Source organism: Cydia pomonella, chromosome 27 (genome assembly GCF_033807575.1).
Source record: "Cydia pomonella isolate Wapato2018A chromosome 27, ilCydPomo1, whole genome shotgun sequence".
Lineage (NCBI taxonomy): Eukaryota > Metazoa > Arthropoda > Insecta > Lepidoptera > Tortricidae > Cydia > Cydia pomonella.
Window position 1 is genome coordinate 6,059,923 of NC_084729.1, and position 15,561 is coordinate 6,075,483.

The 15,561-nt window shown below is 39.5% G+C and overlaps 1 protein-coding gene and 1 long non-coding RNA gene across 2 annotated transcripts in view; one reads left to right on the plus strand and one right to left on the minus strand.

Annotated features, from left to right (window-relative positions):
• The window catches only part of LOC133532490 (solute carrier family 2, facilitated glucose transporter member 1-like), a 39,501-nt gene extending 27,816 nt beyond the window's left edge, over nt 1-11,685 (plus strand). Inside the window, exons 2-12 of the mRNA XM_061871198.1 lie at nt 3,763-3,861; nt 5,252-5,412; nt 6,050-6,160; nt 6,930-7,017; nt 7,315-7,528; nt 8,221-8,279; nt 8,506-8,707; nt 9,250-9,389; nt 10,417-10,519; nt 10,674-10,774; nt 11,040-11,685. Coding sequence (XP_061727182.1) covers nt 3,763-3,861; nt 5,252-5,412; nt 6,050-6,160; nt 6,930-7,017; nt 7,315-7,528; nt 8,221-8,279; nt 8,506-8,707; nt 9,250-9,389; nt 10,417-10,519; nt 10,674-10,774; nt 11,040-11,177 — 1,416 coding nt within the window. The 3' untranslated portion in view covers nt 11,178-11,685. The remainder of the gene's footprint in view (nt 1-3,762; nt 3,862-5,251; nt 5,413-6,049; nt 6,161-6,929; nt 7,018-7,314; nt 7,529-8,220; nt 8,280-8,505; nt 8,708-9,249; nt 9,390-10,416; nt 10,520-10,673; nt 10,775-11,039) is intronic.
• Nucleotides 1-15,561, minus strand: part of LOC133532515 (uncharacterized) — a 93,448-nt gene that overhangs the window by 40,578 nt on the left and 37,309 nt on the right. The gene's annotated exons all lie outside the window — the stretch shown is intronic.

Sequence of the window (15,561 nt, forward strand, 5' to 3'; positions counted from 1 at the left end):
TAAGTCATTAGAAAAATTATTTAAAAAATAAGTCAACAAAAAAATAAGTAAATAACAACAGTACATATCATATCATATCATATCATATCATATCATTTTATTTTCATAATAGGATTTTACAATCACTTTATGACGTCAAATAGTAACATTTACTAAAAAAATACGTTAAGTCAGGGGTTCCCAATCTTTTTCAACCTGCGGCGCAGTTACAAGTGTAGTATTTTGCAACGGCGCCCTTGTAAATTTAAAATCACGGTCGAAAAAGAGTGACACGACGCTATATTACTCGTATTTACCGATGCGAGCGCTCAAATAGGTACCCGCGAATATTTGTGGTTTCGGATAATGATAGAACTCACGGCGCCCCACTTTACTTTCTACGGCGCACCAGGGCGCCGCGGCGCACACTTTGGGAACCCCTGCGTTAAGTTATCTATTTACACTATATACATATTAATTAACTCCAAGGGTTAAGGTCTTCTAGATAATCTGAGATTTTGTACACATTTGTACACAGAATCAAGAACAGGCATGACAGCTTTAAGGAAATTGCCTAACTGGTTAGCAAAGATGTCGGCATCCGGGACCTGCATCAGCAGATTATTTATTAGTGCGATGGCCCGGGCGGAGGGCGCACTCGCAGCACGTACAGTACGCGTCACAGGACTTGCCAGTAGGTGCCTACGCCTTCGTGCGGTTCGTTTCGTTCGGTTCATCGGTCTTCGTTTGATCCTAGATCAACAACACCTCTATCCTTACCACGAGTCAGACACTGACATTCGACTGCGTAAACTAATTCACTAACATTCTACTCACAACTACCTAAGTCACATTCAGGTAAGAAAGCACATCAAATATTTTTTGTAGGTATAGCAATCTGTCAGATTTATATAATGTATATTCTCATTTTTTTATTAATTTTATTTTTCTTTTCCTTTTGTAAGAATTTGATATGTTTTCTGAAAGAGCTACGTATTTGTATGCTTTGATATGACATTTTTTTTTAAATCAGATTTCTATAAAGAAAAGTAGCTACTATACTGTATGTGATTTCATGATTTTTATAGTAATCTAAATTTTTTTTTTTCTTATTTAATGCATGTTAATTATAAGATGTAATGTTTTGAAAAGATGTGTCCCGCCGAGTTTCTTGCCGGTCCATATTGGGATACTCTCCTCCAATTGAGAGGGGATTTAAATCTTCTCGGGTCAGAGGTGTAGGGTTAGAGCCGGTGTAGCTTTATTTGATTAATAAACTATATCTTTACTATTCATCTCCCTCGTACTGACATTGGTGCTAGCGAGATGCACTGCGTTTGAGTTGACGCATTCGCTAGCGTTTAAGGCCGCGTAAAATTCGTGGTGAGGCTCGAAAACCGGTTAAATTTCAAAACCGTTATTTTTAACCGGATTTTATGAGAACAGTTCTTGTAAAATTAACCGGTTTAGAGCAATGAAAACCGGTTTCTTCCTATGTTAGGTGTTTATGTTTATGTGACACACCACCAGGCCGGTCGGCCGTTTCGTCGCTCGTCGAACCGACCGGTTTTTTTGGTTACAATGAATTTCTTAAAACGTTCGCGTTCTTATAAAACTTCGGAGGCAACTGCTATAAACCGGTATTCACCGGTATTTTATAAACTGATTGCGAGCCTTGCTTGTACATACCTACTTATACAAGTGCGAGCGAGATGTGTTGCGAGCTGTAGCTCGTTGATTTTGTAAACGTATCAATAAGGAATCATTTACAGACATTTAAAGTTCGAATGGGTATTTAGCGTGGGCTGGGCTATTATCATCTATTACAACTTGAGAATTACGTACTTACGTGCTTGACCAAAATAGGAAAGAAGTCTTGGCTGTGCGTCAGTCGGTAGCGCCATATAGGGTTTTTGACTGTATTTAAAATAAATTATTTCATACCATGCATGAAAAAGCACCAGAAGATTAATAGAAACACGTAGATACTTAGAAGTTATTTTTAGACACAATTTCTATTTTATAAATTGTATAGAACTATACAAGGAGGTAAGTTGACCGTGACGTCATTTGATAGTATTTCATGTAAATTCCATGGTGGCAAATCGTTTTTAACAGTTCGAAATATGGAGTGTGGAATAAAAGGAGTGCAATCTTTATGGTAGAACTGTTGCAAAAGTGTCCAGCTGTCAGCTATAAATAATAGTTCCAAATATCTCCAGAGTAGCTAAGAACCTAGGCGTTATTCACGGAGTGAAGTGCGCTGTCTATGATTTGATTTTTTGTTCAAGTACTCTAGGTATTGTAGCGCCACCTATTTAAGGTTTTTTGATGACACTTTTTGGTATATTGAAGATTTCTTTCCTTACCTCCACCTTCCATAGTTCGAAATAAGAAACTGTTTTAGGTAGTCAAATGCCCTATTGGGCGGTCATTTGATAGTTTGCCACCATAGATTTGTCTTTGATAGATAGGGCTGTACGCGTGCGCCCGTGAGGGACAGAACATACGCAATGCAACGAAATTAAAAACACGCATTGAAACTCTAGGTTCGTGGGGTCCCAGCGCGCACAAGTTTTTTGTAGAAATCGCGAAGCGACTGGTTGCGGTTGACGTAACTGATGACCGAAGAGCTGGCGGCTTCCTCGCACAACGTATCAGCATTGCGATACAACGAGTAAATGCCGCCAGCATCCTTGGTAAAACGCCTCAAGTGTCTATTTTAGATTTAAGCTAGTTATAGTAATCCTCTGTATATATCCATTTTGTATATTGTTATTGTAAATACAGTACTTATATGAAATCAAAAAAATAAAATAGGTATAGATATCTTTTCAAAATACGTTGTAAACATTCTTGGAAACATAGGTACTAAAAACAACCTACGTAATTTGGTCGGGTTCATTGTTCCCCACCATAAAAACGCTGGGCAACAAAAAACTTTTTAGAAGTAGGTAGAAGAGAAAAGTGAGACCATGACAAGGACAAACAATAATAACGCTTTCTCTGCTACTCCTACTGAACGTTCCATAAGACCATCCCGTTCGGGCATTTCCCCCCACCTCACACGTCTAAGTAATCCAGTTTGATTATATGATGAGTCACTTACCTCATATACATATTAAATGTAACCTAAAATTAAAAATACCTACAAAACTAAAATTAATACCTAAAATACATAACATGGGTGACTTAACCCAATATGTTTATATTAAGCTAGATCACCCAGGTCCGATCCCATAAAGCTGGCTGCATTCCCTCTTCGGATCGCTATGCCGAGTTGGGCGAGGTGCGAGCCAAACCCTACGGTCCCCCGTGCCATCAATGTTTTTTTCTCTTTGACTTACCTGATATCTGTCATGTGCGCAAAAATATGTACAAATAAAGTATAATAAAAGCATTTTAGGCCTAATTTTATAAATGCTGTCACCGTGTCGCCACTTAAAAGGCAAATAGTACATTACGATACAAGTGCGAAAAATAGGAAATTCGAAACGAGTGGCGATAAATTAAAACACGACCGAAGGGAGTGTTTTAAATAGACACGAGTTGCGAATTACCTATTCGCACATGTATCGTACAACGTTTTACAGTACATATGGCCCTTTAAAAGTTCGACACAGTAACGTAATATGCTACTTCTCGCACTAGTGCTATAAAGTAGCCCCATATGTACTGTAAAATATATAATGATGTATGGGTGAACTCTCTTGTCTAATTTACTACTCTCTGAATATATGTAAGTATAAAACCTACTCTAAATTGTATGTATGTCTGCCACAGGGAATGAACCTACGGCTGACGTTTGCCGTGGTGTCCTCCGCCTGCTGGTCGGCCTTCCAACACGGCTATAGTACTGGTGTTCTTAACGCGCCACAGCTGGTAAGTTGAGTAATCGTTTAAGTCATTGACACAACCCTTACGGGCAATACGAATGGGTCCAGTACAGCGTTGTCACGCGTACGAAGTCGAGCCAATCGTGCAATCTAACGCCACAACGCGATTGGTTGATGTGTTAGCATCACGCGCGCGATTGGTCGCAACTAGTTGCGTTAGACTGCGCTCGAAATCGTGAGTGATACCGCTGAACTAGCAACATTCTTAGTGCCATGCCCGTAAGGCCCGTCCTTAGGTATAGTATATTCAATGGTTTAAGTATTATAATGTTTGTGCGAAACCAAAATTTAATATTCAAAGGGTTGGAAAAAGGCATTACATTATAAAAACCTTCGATAAACTTACAAGTCTTACAACTACGCCATCTAGTGGTATAGTTGTTAGCTTTGTAGCTGGCTCCCAACGGCTTATCCTTTGTCTATTGTTAACTAAAACCGCGCGTGCCACTTACTTGCAAAGAAAGGGCCGGGTAACTTCAAGCGGTTATTTAATTAGAACTCCTATGGTAACTGAAATAAGATTCAAAACAAAATGAACAAATGGAAAAATAATTTGTGATATTTTGTGTGGTCCCTATACGGTTACTGAGTGCCGGCGAGTCGAACGCTACCGAGCCAGTCCAAAATGTGTCCTCGATATGCGGAACAGAGGCGCGTTATCGGAGAGCGCACCTACACTGGTTTTTTGAGCGTTGGACTAGCCCGCGCTCAGGTGCCAATTAGAATTATACGACCCTTTTTTTGAGTTAACAAGAGATAAGCCGTTGCGGGCCAGCTACAAAGCCAACAACTATATATGTAACTTTTTGAACGCCCCGGATGCCAAGCGATCGCGATTATTTAAGCGAAATTGAACTTTACGGAGTCCCGTATAAGTTCCTATTGCATTGGCGAAGCTGTCGGCTGTAGGCGTTGGCGTCCTTGGCAAGACTTTTTGATGAGCCACAGCCGACTGTGGCGGTCAAAATGTTAATCCTTATCAGAAAATACTTAGTAACTAAATTGATTTTAGAGTACATAACTGTCTCTGTCGCACTAATATGGAAGAGTGATAGAGAGAGGTAGCTACGCTACGCTACGGAGCGTGAACGATTAGCATCTTGTCTACGCGCCCAGTTTTGTTGCCGGTAAAAATACAAACGCCAGCGGCGGTATCATGGTCGCATTTCCCTTGTCATGTCATGCGTCACTTTCGCTCTTACATACTTGTTAGAACGTGACAGGCATAATGACAGATGATAAAACACCGACCATCTTGTCGTTTGCAAAATGCAAGAATTGACTTTGCCAATCCGGAGGGGCAATTTCACTCGTATGTACTCGTGGTTGACGAAACTATGATATGACTACTTTTAATCAAACATTTTTTCTTATAGGTGATGTCAAGATGGTTGCAATTCGACGCGTTATCGGGCACCAATCTGACCATGAAGGCCACTGAAGAGCCGAAAGTGGCCACCATCTGGTCTGTTGCCGTCTCTGTCTATTGCGTGGGGGGTATGATTGGAGGCATGCTGACTGGAGTCATTGCTGATAGGTAATGTTGAGCAATATTTCCATGTTATATACTGCTCAATACTATAAGAACCCGACAAACGACGGAAGAGCCGAAGGTGGTCACCATCTGGTTTGTTGCTGTCTCTGTATCTGGGAGCATGATTGGTGGCATGCTGACTGGTGTCATTGCCGACAGGTTATGTTTGATACTGCTCAATACTTTAAAGGATTTGCCACACTGGATGCGTTCTGCGGTCAGGTGAGGTCAAATTGAAATGTATGTAATGACCTGACCGCAGACCGCAGAACGCAACCAGTGTGGCAAATCCCTAAGAACTTAACTATGGAAGTCACGGGAGGGCCGAAGGTGGCCACCAACTGGTCTGTTGCTGTGTCTGTCTATTGCGTGGGGGGCATGACATGTCATGTAACATGCCACCAATGTTGCCTGGAGTCATTGCTGACAGGCAATGTTGAGCAATATTTCCATGATGACTCTTAAATTCTGCTCAAGTTTGTGGCAATATTTTCTATTCAACACTTCAGTACATTGCAAAAAAATATTTTATCTAAATCATTGCTGGGCGTTTTTCAACCTTTGGTCTTATATGCTCACAGATATTTTTGACTCGTAATTTGAGAAAAATCTTTAATAACGTATTAAAAATTGGTTACAGATTTGGTCGAAAAGGCGGGCTGCTGCTCAACAACGCGCTTGTGTTCGTCTCAGCCGCGTTCCAGGGGACGGCCAAGAAAGCTAATTCTGCGGAACTTTTGATACTTGGACGGTAAGCTAATATTCACATACATATTGTTTTTTTGCTGAAATAAATAACGAAACATATAAATAAAATAAAAAACAGAAATGAAGTTAAAAAAACGGATATTGCGGATTGATGAGTGTAATTTTTAAGGACAATGTCTCAATATGTTGGGAGCTTTTTAGGGTTCCGTAACCAAAAGGTAAAACGGGACCCTATTACTAAGACTCCGCTGTCTGTCCGTCTGTCTGTCTTTCCGTCTATTTCACCAGGCTGAATCTCATGAATCGTAGCTAGAGAGACAGTTGTAATATTCACAGATGATGTATTTCTGTTGCCGCTATAACAACAAATACTAAAAAGTACGAAACCCTCGGTGGGCGAGTCCGACTTGCCCTTATTAGGTTTTTTCTGAATGTTCTCCGATTTCTCGAAGTCGTCTAGAACGATTTGGAAAATTATTTTTTGTTCGATCATGATCAATAATTCATGCAATTTCTTTCGGATATTTAGGGACATTTGGTGATGTGGAACTACTGATAAAAACTATAAAATGACGGTATACTGAGTTTTGATGTCAGTTATGTTTTTGGTAAGGGTTATTTGGTAAATCTAAAAATTCTTTCGGAAATCTAAAAATGCCGAAAATCATTTATAAATCATACATATCCGTTGTAAAAAGACTCCATTTTCGGAACTACCCGAATAGTTTAACTACAAACTACAATAAAATTACAGAGAAAATTACAGGTTCTCACTTACAAATAAGTTATATTGAAGTCTTGTTTGATTGCAGGCTGGTCATCGGAATCAACAGCGGTCTGAACGCTGGTCTGGCTCCCATGTACTTGGCAGAGATATCACCAGTGTCTCTTCGAGGATCGGTGAGTTTAACTTTAATATTCAGGATAGTACACTAACACCTGCGTTTTGTAGCAAGCCACCCATGAGAAAGGGTGAAGAATATGACGTTGGCTGAATATGGCAATCGATTGACAGGCGTAGACAACAACAAAAAAGTCTTTACCGGGATTCGATCCATGGACTTCCAGATTCGTAGAAAGCCTCGTCACTACCGACTAGGCTAGGAATCTTAGGAGCCCGTTATATTTGGAATAAGAAACACTTAATTCTTCGTATTCTGATCACTCCAAGACTTAAATCTTACTCTCACTTTTCAGATCGGCACAGTCTACCAGCTAGTCATCACGATCTCCATCCTCCTCTCGCAAGGGCTCGGCTTACCCTCAGTCCTGGGCACGGAGGAAGGCTGGCCCTGGCTGCTGGCCGTCTGCGCTATACCGGCCGTCATACAGAGCGTCACGCTGCCGCTGTGTCCTGAGTCGCCGAAATATTTGCTGCTGAATAAGGGGAGGGAGCTGCATGCGCAGGAAGGTAATATTCTATATCACCGTCTGCCATCATCATATCAACCTTGTATCGTCCACTGCTGAGCATAGGTGTCAGACTCTTCTTTCATCCGAAAGCGCCATTCCGCATTTTGGTCCACCTGCCATCAGAGGCCTAGCAACATGTCCCTCCGAACTCCATTTTAGTTTGGTAATGACGTAACTCACGTCTTTCACCTTGGTGCGGCGTTGGATTACGAAATTCTTCACTTGATAAGACACAGACAGTCTACCAGCTAATTATCATAATCTCCATCCTCCTCTTCCAAGGCCTGGCATAGTGAAACGACGCCATGCATATGGTTGGACGTGAGTTATTCTATTTTTCGATGATATTTTTTATTTTCCTAACAAAATCTATGATATTATTTTATTTGACGACTGGTCTGGCCGAGTGGGTCGTGACCCTGCCTATTAAGCCAATGGTCTTGGGTTCGAATCCCGGTAAGGGCATATATTTGTGTGATGAGCACAGACATATTTATTTCTGAGTCATGTGTGTTTTCTATGTATTTAAGTATTTGTGTATTATATATATCGTTGTCTACAACCTACCTACCTACACCTACAACACAAGCCTTCTTGGGCTTACCGTGGGACTTAGTCAATCTGTGTAAGAATGTCCTGATCCTGGGAATCTGTTGAGGACTAACACTATATGTTTATTTCAATTTTCAGCTCTGAATTGGCTAAGGGGTGACGTAGCCGTCCATGGTGAAATGGAAGAAATGCATCAGGTTCGTTTTTTGGATTTAACGATAGATTTTATTTAATCTCGAGGAGGTACAACTGCATCATTACCATAAAAAATATTTGCGTTTATTCTACTTTACATAAATGGAAAAAATTACAAATTCTAATGACATAATAAGGCAAATTTCCACATAAAATACCAAGTCATAAAATGAGAATAAATATTGTTGGCAATATTTCCCGCATTCACCTGTTTATTGTCATTTCTAGGAGGCAGAAAAGAACAAAGTTAGCAAGAAGGTGACATTACGCGAACTCTTCGGCAACCGCCAGCTCCGGCAACCGCTGCTCATCGCCATGACAGTGATGGTTGCCCAGCAGTTGTCTGGAATAAACGCCGTCATGTTCTACTCTACTGATATCTTCTCGCAAGCCAGCCTTAAGCCCCCGTATTCGCAGTATGCTACTTTAGGTAGGTTTCTTTTCTGAATTGTTGTTTGCAACACGTCAACTAATAAAACTGACTACACTTTTTAACGTACATAAACTTCTTGGACATTGAGTAAAATAATAAAAGCATGTAAATCTTCCAAATCTTTCAAAAACGCTTATTAACAAACAAGCTGGCATAGCGTAGGCTATTAACGCATTATTAATGATCTTGGTACATTTTACTAGTGTAATAACCATTATGAACACTTTCGCTGCAGCCGAGTAAACTTTGGTTAGTAGAGCGGACCGGTATCCCAAGGCCGTGAGTCACCGTTTTTTCCATTTTGCTTTAAATCAATATCATCCTCACATTTGTCCCGGCCTTTTGTCACGGGTTATTGGAGCCTGGGGTCCGCTTGGCAAGTAATCCCAAGAATTGGCGTAGCCACTAGTTTTTACGAAAGCGACAGCCAGCTGAGCTTCCAACCCAGGGGGGGAAATAGGCCGTATTGGGATTAGGATTATTCCTTCAAATAATAATATAAATTGAAGACGGTTGATATAAATCTTCTCTTTTCACAGGCACTGGAGCCATGAACGTTCTGATGACCTTAGTGAGCTTGGTGCTGGTGGAGATAGCCGGCCGGAAGACGTTGCTCTTGGTCGGCTTTAGTGGCATGTTCATCAGCTCCATCTTGTTACTAGCGGCAATGTTGCACGTGGTAAGTATTGTTGGAAATATGTATGTATGTATATATATACTTTATTATACATAGAAATAAAAACACAAGAAACACAGTTACAGAATAAACTAAATACAACTAAGGCGAACTTATCCCTATATGGGATCTCTTTCAGTTGACCTTTGAGGAACAGAAGAGAATTTTTAAGTAGAATAGAGGTAACGATGAATAAATGACAAACAAAAACAAAAGTGTACAATCACATAAATGCCTGACAATATAACTAAAGATGACTCTTATGTGCTCGTTACTTGTGAAGATTGACTGGTTCTGACGAAGTTACAATAGTAAGGTTTCTGGGAAATATTGTTGACAATAGAATATATATAATAATAATCAATCTTTAGATATAAGATAATTGCCGTGCCCTAAGGGCCCATGTGAAACAAACTATTATGTAACACCTGTGTACCTACCATGGATGAAATAAATTCAACTTCAACATTAATTCAGCAAATAAATAGGCCACAAGGGCATTTTTACATCTCAACATGGAATTTACATACAAGCAATAACAAGCACATCAACAATGATACAATTATAAAATATATGAATATGTATATTACCGAATTTTCTGATGACCTTAGTAAGCCTGGTGCTGGTGGAAATAGCAGGTCGAAACTTCGAAAGACGTTGCTCCTGGTTTAGTGGCATGTTTAACCGATCCATCTTGTTGTATATCCAATATGTTGCATGGGATAAGTCTTGTTAGAAATATTGCTGACAATATTGTCACTTTACCTAAGTTTAGTAACGATCTTGTTACTAGCGGCAGTGGTGCACGTGGTTATTCAAACGCGGGAAATATTGCTGACAATATAACGTAAATGACAATATTGTCACTTAATAACCTTACATTGGATTTAGCGGACATTCGGCAGCTCTATCGTGTTACTAGCAGCAATGCTGCACATGGAAAGTTATCCAATGGCGCGGGAAATATTGCTGACAATATAATCTAAATGAACATTTTGGTACATTTATTTGTATAATGTACTCATTTCAGACCTCAATCGCTTGGATGCCGTACGCATGCATCGCTCTGGTGATTCTCTTCGTGGTGATGTTCGCTGTGGGTCCTGGATCCATCCCCTGGTTCTTAGTTACTGGTGAGTTTAATCCTTATGTATGATGGTTAGCTGTGTGGCGTCATCCATTACCCCTTCCCCCTTGTTACGTTTTTTCCTCTTTAACATGTGTTGTCACATTTGAGTCACCAAGATCAGGGACAGTATGATAAATAATGATGATGAATATTTCCAGAGCTGTTCAACCAATCGTCGCGGCCCGCGGCGGCGTCGGTGGCAGTGACGGTCAACTGGGCGGCTAACTTCCTTGTTGGACTCACCTTCCTTCCACTTCAAGTAAGTAACTAATGTAATCAATCACTCTAGGCGCCCCAAGTGGGGCGCGCCTCACTGGTTGGGAAACCCTGATTTAGACTATAACACATACTTCTGAACGCTATCTATAGGGATGTATTTCTAAATTATTGTATTTTTGTATATATTATTGGATGTATTGTACTTTTGTCAAATCTAACCTTTAATAACATGGTATTACATGTCAAGGCCAATGTAGCAATGTGTAAGTTGTTACTTCCAATAAAAATATACTTTTCTTTTCCAGCTGGTGATAAAGGCGTACGTGTTCGTGATCTTCGCGGTGTTCCAGCTGCTGTTCATCATCTTCATCAGCATGAAGGTCCCGGAGACCAAGAACAAGACGGTGGAGGAGGTCACGGCCATGTTTAGGCAGCAACTATGATCGATGATGTGGACAACTTGACACTTTAACCCTTTGAACGTCAAGAACACTTAAAGTCGTCGTTACTAGTCGTGCCCACAGCGCCGAGGACAACTATAGGTGTCATGGCGGACGCTGCCAAAGTAACCTTCACACTTTCAAGTAGGGTTTACATTAGCTCGCTTGCGTCCAGGGCCTTGGCGTTCGAGTGATGTTTGTGTTTATGACAAAGCGTTCAAAAGGTTAAACTTATACTCTGTATTTTTAGGTATTTAAATAAAAGTAAACAAAATCTACCCTCAAATGGCTCCTTAAGCCAGTTGAGGGTAGATGAACACATTACATGATCAAATAATGTAGGTTAAAGTCAGGTCGTTCAGTGACAGTCCAGGCGGTTTTGTATTTGGTTGGTTAGCCAATAAATGTTGTAACTACCCGAAAATGTATAAATTTGTTTACTTTTATTTAAATACCTAAAGATACAAAGTTATAATACATTGGTTAAAAAACGATTCACACATATAAATTGGTAAAGGGGAGAATCAACTTTTTAGCGTCACTCGTTGCCATGGTTACGATTAGTTGTCCAGGGGACAAAAGTTCATTAAAATACTGATTTTATGGTACTTAAATGTATCAAACTTGCGTTTTTGTGGTCGTTATAACCAATGTTCATAATGGGCCCCCTACTAAGCATGATAATAGAACGGCATACAACGTCTCTTCAAACAAACTGTGCCACTGTTGTCCCTTGGACAACGGGACAGGATAACAAAACAAAAAAAGTTGATTCACCCAAAGATACAGTACTATCGTAAGGGGGTGTGCGCGTTGAAGCCTGCCATCTTGTGGCCTAAATGGAAATCTTAAACTACACTTGAGCTTGGCACTTCGCTGATAAATAAGAGGTTCACGTACGATCCCTATACTTGACTGATTTGTCATTATTCATAAATCCACTACAAACCCTAATTAGCTATTCATCGTTTGTCTTAATCTACCATTTTGACTCATGTATTTGTTAGAAAGGGATAAAACATAAATTAAAACGGAGGCTTATACAGTTTGATGAATAAGAGGATTAAAAACTAGTGGCTTTATGAGCTGTAGACCTCGCGATAAGATTCATAAGCGTCAAAAAAAATCGTTTAGTCATTAGCGCAGCGTTTTCACAATGTTCTTAAGCGCCATAGACGCTAATGGCACTTAAGTCCTTTATGCCAATTTCTACCATTTTGTACATTTTTCTAAAAACGAAACGACAAAAAATCTATCTAACTACTGAAGCTGCTCACCAAATTTTACGAGAATCTGTTGAGAATTGCGACCTGTAGAGAACATATGAAAGCAGTTTGCCCGAGTCGAAACGGGGACCTAACAATAACGGGTAGGCTGTACCGAGACACACGCAGCCTAGGAGCATCATTTACTATTTACAAACAACTACTTCACTCGTCTTTGTAGGTATTTCTTTGTTTATACAGACCTATCATATTCATATTTATTATTAATAATGTACACATACATTACATGTCAAAATTACAATTTAGTTAATACCAACATCTAGATAATAATATAAAAATATTCACATAATGCGTTCAATAAAGTAACAAATTATTAAAAATTATAATATTTTATCATATTCTACATTTGCAATATTTCATCTATGTCATAAAAGGCGTTGTCAATTAGCCATTTTTTTAATTTATTATAAAATGAATTATCGTTTGATATTGTGGCAATTTGTTCAGGAATGGCATTATAGATTTTTGGGCCCATAGCATAGGTCGTTTTGGTAGATTTAGTTAGTCTGAATCTGGATGTTTCGAGTATACCTCTGTTCCTATTCCTTAAACATCTTAGGTTACCCGTCCTATGAGGAAATGTGTATACGACGAATACGCAGCAGCATACGACTCGGGATTCTAATAAGTCGAAAAGAACTCGAGTTTCGTTTTAACTATAGGAGTCTGAAAAACTGAGTCGAGTCTTAAAGCAGAGGACTCGAGTCTTAAACAACACTATTTTCACCTCAGCAAGCCTACTTTCTTCACTCCAGGGAGTGAGACAAGCTTTCGTCATAATGATGAAGCCTTTCATTCATGGATGTATATAGATGTGGTTAACTTTACTTGATGTTGAATTTTTTTTACCTTTATTTTCGCACTACTGAGGTGAAAAGTTGTATGTGTCACAAGAGAGCAAAGTTATTTTACATCTCGTGTTTTTGAGTCCCTCGCTACGTTCAAGATTCTAACTTAGAATCTTTCGCTTATTCGGGACTCCAAGACAACACTCGCAATAAAAACCAACTTTCCTCTCTTGTTGCACAAATAATTATTTTACTGTATCCTAATGAAACTCGAATGTTATATAATGAATGAATATTTATTTAAGTATCCTTTTTTTAAATTGCAGTAGGTATAATTGATTGAATGAATGAATGACTGGTTTGAAAGGCAGATATGAATGAGCAGATTAACATGATATGATAGGTATGGAAGGAATGCAATCTCCATGTACCAAAGTGTCCGTCAAAAAACCTTAAATAGATGGCGCTACAATTTTTTCTTTAAAAAAAAAACAAATCATAGACAGCGCAATTCACTCCGTCAATAACGCCTGGGTTCTTAGCTAGCGCTACTCTGGAGGGATTTGGAACTATTATTTATAGCTGACAGCTGGACACTTGCAACAGTTCTGCCTATGGAGATTGCATTCCTTACCTCTATCTTTCATAATGATAGGTCTAAGAAAGTGCCTATCAAATTTCGAAAAAGTAGATTTATGATTTTGTTAAGTGATCATCTCCATAATTTAAGCGATCAAATGCATTAAATAAACTATTTATAAGTAATGCTCAAACGTAAGGAACAAAATGTGACCGCGGCGGGCAAAAATCCCACTTTGTCGCTTGTCATAAGGACGAGATTTGCTTGTATCTTTATATGAATAACCTGGTGGCCTACCGCGAAAATCGAAATTGCGGGGATCTTTCTCTTTTACTCTAACTAAGATGTAATTAGAGTAACAGAGAAAAATGCCCGCAATTGACGAACTTGAATTTTCGCGGTTATAGCCCTGACAAGACGTCCTTATGGCAAGCGATAAAGTGGGACGTATTGCCAGCCGCGGTCACAAATGAACATGTGGCCAAATTATATATATCTAACTCCTTATACACACAAAAGGAAAAAAAGGGTCACTTGCTAAGAAATCTCAATTTCGTTTCTCTGAGTGTATAAACAAGATAATTCTCAAGCTTGCATTAGAATTGGTGACATTTCCACTAGTTACCACCAAGTTGTTACCAGTGGTAACTACTGGGAATTTTTTCCCACCTTTTCCCAGCGGTAACTACTGTAGTAGTTACCACTGGTAACAACTTGGTGTTAACTAGTGGGAATAACTCTAGAATTGAAAAAGCGAGACGCGGCTATGTATGATTTGTATTGGACCAATACTGTAGGTACTATCTCTTTCTATAAGATAGTTGCGTCTCGCTCTTCCGTGCTTTCAGCGCCGAACGCTCAATAGAATGTACACGGTGCTTTCCTGAATATAGTTTAACAATATTGTTAAGATATTTTCATTAAATATTTTATGAAATAATATTTTTTCTTTCCTAATTTCGTAGGAATATTGACGACAGCTGGTATCGTTAAACAATAAATACAAACAAATATTATAGGGACATTCTTACACAAATTGACCAAGTCCCACGGTAAGCCAAGAAGGCTTGTGTTGTGGGTACTCAGAAAACGATATATATATATAATATACTCGTACAAATACTTAAATACATAGAAAACATTAATGACTCAGGAACAAATATCTGTGCTCATCACACAAATAAATGCCCTTACCGGGATTCGAACCCAGGACCATCGGCTTCATAGGCAGGGTCACTACTCGCTAGGCCAGATCGGTCGTCGAAACAATAAAATCTAGAAATGCGGCGCTTGCTTGCTTCCCGAAACAAAATTAGTTTTTTTTTTTTTGTACTACGTCGGTGGCAAACAAGCATACGGCCTAACCCTACCCCCCTCGTTGAGCTCTGGCAACCTTACTCACCGGCAGGAACACAACACTATGAGTAGGGTCAAGTGTTATTTGGCTGCGGTTTTCTGTAAGGTGGAGGTACTTCCCCAGTTGGGCTCTGCTCTAGATCTGGAATGACATCCGCTGTGCTGTGCCCTACCACACAAGGCGAGATGACATTCACATTGCCCATACCTCTCTTTTGGACGTAGTTTAAGGACATACCCGGGTCCGAAGTTTATTTGCTTTTGCGCTAGCTTATTCTATAAGGTCGTATGCGACAAAACGGGTTTTAACGTTTAAAGGAAAAACAATATCGAAAAATCACAACTACACAATTGAAGTGTATTTAGACTAATCTAAA